General features: G+C 36.3%; 1 protein-coding gene across 8 annotated transcripts in view; it reads right to left on the bottom strand.

Annotated features, from left to right (window-relative positions):
• Positions 1-1,526: 1,526 nt before the first annotated feature.
• The window catches only part of COP1 (COP1 E3 ubiquitin ligase), a 243,680-nt gene continuing 239,206 nt past the window's right edge, over positions 1,527-6,000 (bottom strand). For all 8 annotated transcript variants that reach the window (XM_025430218.3, XM_025430220.3, XM_025430221.3 and 5 more), the window contains 2 exons: positions 4,591-4,635; positions 1,527-1,864 (listed from right to left, as the gene is read on the bottom strand). In XM_025430218.3, coding sequence (XP_025286003.3) covers positions 1,847-1,864; positions 4,591-4,635 — 63 coding nt within the window. In that variant the 3' untranslated portion in view covers positions 1,527-1,846. The remainder of the gene's footprint in view (positions 1,865-4,590; positions 4,636-6,000) is intronic.

Genomic DNA, 6,000 nt, shown 5'->3' with positions numbered 1-6,000 from the left:
ACATTTGAATATTCTTTCTTCATCTTTGCAAAAGGTCATTCATCAATATTAGAAATAAAGGCTGCTTACCACTATTCTGGTTGACAGGTGTAACTTTTGAATGATAGTGACCTTTCCTCTCAAAATTGAGCCCAAAAGTTTACAGGTGTTTAACTCCCCCAAATTAGTAAGATATAACTGTCTCGAAGCTCTGAAACTGAAAACTTCACCTAAGTTTGAGGCAAACTCATTCAGTGGTAAAAACTATCTGAATTGGTACAAGACTATTTTTAACCTTTATTAATCTCATATAATGTTAACATTCATACATTTTGCTACAGAGATATTAATGTATTTGATAATAGAGTATTGCTCCAGACTCTGTTGAACGGTGTTATGTAATATATAGTATATGTACTCTATTACTTTTCTAAAATTCAAGAAGTTCTAATTTCCAGAATGCATTTGACCCAAAGGTTTCAGATGATGAAATGTGACCCCAATAATTTTGAGTGTAGAGGGATACAGTGGGATGTTCCAATTACCCTTACCATTCACATATTTTTTCATACCAAGCTTTTTCCAAATGTCTGTTTTTATAAAATATGCGTGGGGTATAATTCTGTTTTTATCTTTTTCAAAAAGCGTTCACACTTTTAAAGTAGCTCAAACAGAAAGCTTCAAACTACTTTTGATTGACCTGCTACTCAAACTACTAACTTCTCCCTTTTTACAAACTGAAAATAACAAAAAATTGACTAGACAGTCTAAGATATTATATGGCTTGGTAATTTGGGAAATGAGGCTTCAAATTCTTTTCCTGCTAGGTCTACGGATGCTTTCCTGCTACACTGGCAGAGTTGTGTAATTATGGAAGAGACCACATGATCTCCAAAGCCTAAAATATTTTCTATCTGGCCTCCTTTCCGGCAAGTCTGCTAACCCCTGCTCACTGTTCAGCCGAGGTTGCTACTAATATCTATGACTATCTGATAGCTATGATTTTACAAAATGAAGGTGGTTTGTCTGCATTCAGGGCTTACATTATGTATAGATAACTTTTAAAAGGCAAAGATGATAGCTGCCACAGACTGACATTCCCCCCTTTTTAAAGTTAATTAATTATTAACATCATTTCTGCACCCAATGTGGGGCTTGAACTCGTGACCCTGAGATCAAGAGTCATGTGCTCTACCGACTAAGCCAGCCAGGTGCCCCATTCCCTTTCTGTTTGAATGTGGTCTCAACTGGTCAAAATTTTAGATTCTTGGCCAAGTCCAGATGGAATGAAGTATGGTACTTGCTGATGATATAAATCTGGTCAGAGAATGAAGAAAGGAATTCATAAGGTAAAGTTATTAACCTTCCCACCTACTATAAATATTAAATTCACTGGAATAAATCCATATAATTTACATTTTGTTGATATGAAGAATTCCAAAGAGGGTGGAAAATATGGACCTTACAAATTATTCAGAGTTTATGTGCATTACTTCTTGAAAAGATTACCCTCTTGCCATCTTTCACAAAGACTTTCCCGGCTCAACTGTGGCTCAATAAACTTTTATTTTTTGTTATTTATTTTTATTCAAAAGAATTTGTTTCCCTATCACAAAAATTAGATAACCACACCACCAACAGCAGCAAAGTCCATAGAGTTACATTGATGGTGGAGAGTTCACTGGGTATTCCCAATGTCCCAAAAGTCGTGAAGGAGAAAAGAAAAAGAAAAGAAAAAATACTCAAAACAAATCCAAAACTCATGGTGACTTTGGGGAGAGACATCACATGAGTTTCTATCTTCTCTCATTGTCAGCTGCAGATGTATTTCAGCAGGATCAAATACAATTTAACTTGAGTAAACCCTTCATACCAACTCCAGCACCTAATTGGGGGAAAAAAATCAGTTTAATAAAATTTTTAAAAATGCAAACAGCTTAATGAATCTTTACTGTATTATAAATGAAGAACCAAATCAATAAAACTTTTCCATCTGCTAACATGCTAAAGAATTTGAAGGGATTAGACATTGATCCCTCAAGCTGCAATAGCTGCATGAACTCTTCCACATTAGTTATGTTCACAGTTAATTAGGGAGTCTTTAAACTACATAAAACATACAGATAAATGAACTGGGTGATGAATACCATGGATATAATTGTTTTGAAATTTATGTTGGTATCTCTCCATATTCTTAAGAAAATTTTAAGTATTGCTGCTCAGGATTTTAATCTATTTATTTCTTCCACTGATAAAGATTATAGTGATCAAGGTATACAGGACCTAAAATCTTGCCTTTTTCTAGTGCTTCATTCATTTTCTCTTCAATCATCTGATGTCAAGATATTATGTTAGTTATTAGAGTTCAAGTCATATCTTGTCATACAAGAAAGTTGTGATACTGCTAAAAGTAAAAAATAAGAAGCAGCAGTAACAATCAGTTATAAAAACAGCTGAAGAGGGATCCCTGGGTGGCGCAGCGGTTTGGCGCCTGCCTTTGGCCCAGGGCGCGATCCTGGAGACCCGGGATCGAATCCCACGTTGGGCTCTCGGTGCATGGGGCCTGCTTCTCTCTGCCTGTGTCTCTGCCTCTCTCTCTCCCTCTGTTACTATCATAAATAAATAAATTAAAAAAAAAAAACAGCTGAAGAAATGTCTAAGAAAGGACACAGGAGCTGAAGACAATTATAAGACACAGTCAAAAGGATTGTTAGATGGAGAATGCAATTCTAAGTAACAAAAAAAGGAGCAACGTTTCTCCTGTGCTAAGGCTTAACTTCTTAAACTTGTACCTGTGCTTCTGTGATGCTTTTTGTCTTTATTTCTGGCAAGTAGCCAATTTAACAAGAGGTCAATGCTGTTGAACAAAATCTTAGAGTTGTCACTGAGATTCTATAAATACATGAGTAGTTTTGAACTTTCTGCAGATACGTTAGCAATCTCAATTGCCTCAAAGGCCAAACTTGCTGAAGAATAAGGTGCAGCTTTTTCAATATATGCCTTGCCATGAGAATAAGATAAACAGACCACAGAGAGCCACAAAATAACAGAAATTCCAAGACCTTCTATCATCTTGCTTGAGATTCCAGAACATAACACAAATCACTTCCAAAGCCTGGATTTCATTTAAGTCCATGGCTCTCTAATGAGGCTTTTCAAATAGAGAAACTAGCTATATGAAAAAGAGTTTAAGTGTAAATTAGCCTGACCAGCTAACAGTGCAGTTCTGCTTTGAGTTTGCTCAATTCCTCTCCATAGGACAATGTGATAGGCTTGGATGTGCTCCCTTGGTTGCTGGGTCATTCTCCACTCAGGGTGAGTGGAAGGAAGCCACGTCAAAATTAATGCTGAGTGGCAGAAGAAATAGATGCATATTAGCTTTAAAAGATCACTTCTTGATATTTCTATACCAGCAGAGAATATGTAGAAAGAACAGGCACCCACAGAATTAGTACTAACCAAACCCATGTACTAAAACCCTCCCCCTAACTAGTGCTTTATTTAAAAAGTTCACTGCTTAGCTCAAGATTATCTAATATGTCATGCACAAGTGCTAAATATCCAATAGTATAATCAGATAACATTATTACTTCCTTGAGCTCCTAACTATAAAGAAAAGTATTGGAAAGCTATGTATAAATTTGTGATTGAGGGCATCCCGGGTGGCTCAGCAGTTTAGCGCTGCCTTCAGCCCAGGGTGTGATCCTGGAGACCCGGAATCAAGTCCCCCATCGGGCTCCCTGCATGGAGCCTGCTTCTCCCTCTGTGTCTCTGCCTCTCTCTCTGCATCTCTCTGTGTCTCTCATGGATAAATAAATAAAATCTTAAAAAAAAAAATTTGTGATTGAGACTACGCGCCAAGAGGCATTAAAATTTCCAAATTAGGGGTCCCTGGATGGCGCAGCGGTTTGGCGCCTGCCTTTGGCCCAGGGCGCGATCCTGGAGACCTGGGATCGAATCCCACGTCGGGCTCCCGGTGCATGGAGCCTGCTTCTCCCTCTGCCTGTGTCTCTGCCTCTCTCCCTCTCTCTCTGTGATTATCATAAATAAATAAATTAAAAAAAAATTTCCAAATTACACTAATAGAATGATCATATGGTCAATTTTCAGTGAAACACTAAAATACCTTTTCTTCCCTTGGCAACTGAGAAAAACTCTATCAGGGAAGAAAAGGAAGACAAATATGATGAAGAGACGAGTAAAATAAGACCAGATTTTTTTTTTAAGACCCGATATTCTTAAATCTGGTGAATGTGTAAGCATCCCCTGCTCTATATTGGCCTTTATCCACTGAATACACCTACATAAGAGAAGCAACAGTGCTTGGCCCACAGTGAATACTGAATAGTCTTCATCTATTTTTCATTCTGACCAGCTATCAATCCATTTGACATTCATATAACCTCTAATCAGTACCATTATTTTTTCCATAATTGCAAGCTACCTATTCCTCTCCGTTTCAATCAAAGCCATTTCAACATAGACAGAGACCCATGACTTGGAATGATCTCTAAGACTTAGTATAACTCTGTATTTCCATGTTATAGTTATAGTCTGTTACAGTCTAAAAATGGATCTGAGATTAAAATGAAGATGTATAACATAGCTTACCTTAATTGTACCCTGACTGTTAGCAGCAATCAGCACATTGGACTCCTAGAAAAGAATAAGAACTTTTAAAGTATAGAGAAGGATTTCCTGGAGGGCAGTCCAAGAGAATAACTTCTTCTTCATCCTTCTTTCTTCATTTCACCCTAAGACACCAATAGAATCTAAAGTGGAGAATCAACTTTAACATGTTTTAACTGTGAATTTTAAACACCAAATCTCATATTTTGAGGATTATGTTTGAGTAAGAAAAATAAAATTATAAGCAGAGTAGGAAAATTTCAAATGTGAAGAAAAATAAAAGAAAAACAAATTACCACCAGAAGAAAAACCAAACAAACACTGAAATAAAACAAAAAATGAATATAATGAGAAAAACAAAGCACATAATCCTCTCCACAGAAAACTCTCCATTCCTTTTCTCTTATAAAACAATTGATGTAAATGCTGTCAACACCTTTGGCATAAATCTCTATGGACAGCTATTTGGTATCAGGAAACCAGCAAAAAAAAAAAAAGTGACTATTCATCTGATAGCAGAAGAAAAGCTATCTTTTCTTATAATTATTCAATCACTCAGTATATGCACTTTTAATAACTTTGGTGATTACTTCAACAGAATTTATGTGGTAACATATCTATTATATCCTAAGCCTTAGGAAAAAATATTTCTCTAAAGAGTAGGAAGGGTAGGAAAAAGAATGGACAAGACTGAGTTTACCAGAGAGAATCTCATTAAGAAGAGTTGGGGCATGCTTCCTATTGGAAATAGTTTAGTAGGGCTCTGGAGCTTGGAAGTGTATAGAAGTCTTTTTACTTTTTAGAGTAGGCTGCTAAAAGAAGGTAAAGAGATTCAAAACTGACATAGAGGCCACATGGCTGATGAAAGACTGAATAAACTAATATCTATGAGAAACGGATAAAGTGGTCAAACCTCAAGCAAAGACAGGATCTGCCTGAATGTCCTAAAGGCTTCATGACAAAGTGAGAAAGAGAAGAAAGAAATGGATTTGCACACCAAGAAAGTTACTTTAGCCATTATGAGTTAAATTTTAGTTTCTTCAATAAAAGAAATCTGTGCTCTACAAACTTACACATTTCTATTTTTTAACTTTTCCTTTGATTCCTAGTAAAGTTACTCTTGAAAAATGCTCATCTGGTTGCTAAATAATAATAAATAATTTCTTCCACGATCCCCAAAATTTGGGGGATCAGAATATTCTTTGGATGTAGTCGGTGGTAACAGCATCAATAGTCACACTGTATGAAGTAGTAATAAAGACATGTTTTTCCTAGGGATGAGTATGGACATCACTGATGATGGGGTTTAGGACACAGCCCCAAAATATGTCACCTTGCCAAATGTGAATATTTTAAGCTGAAGGAGTTTGAGAAAAAAGCAGAAGCAGTAAA

Source organism: Canis lupus, chromosome 7 (genome assembly GCF_003254725.2).
Source record: "Canis lupus dingo isolate Sandy chromosome 7, ASM325472v2, whole genome shotgun sequence".
NCBI classification, from domain to species: domain Eukaryota; kingdom Metazoa; phylum Chordata; class Mammalia; order Carnivora; family Canidae; genus Canis; species Canis lupus.
The sequence above is the reverse complement of the archived record's forward strand: the minus strand, read 5'-3'. Positions and strand labels throughout refer to the sequence as shown.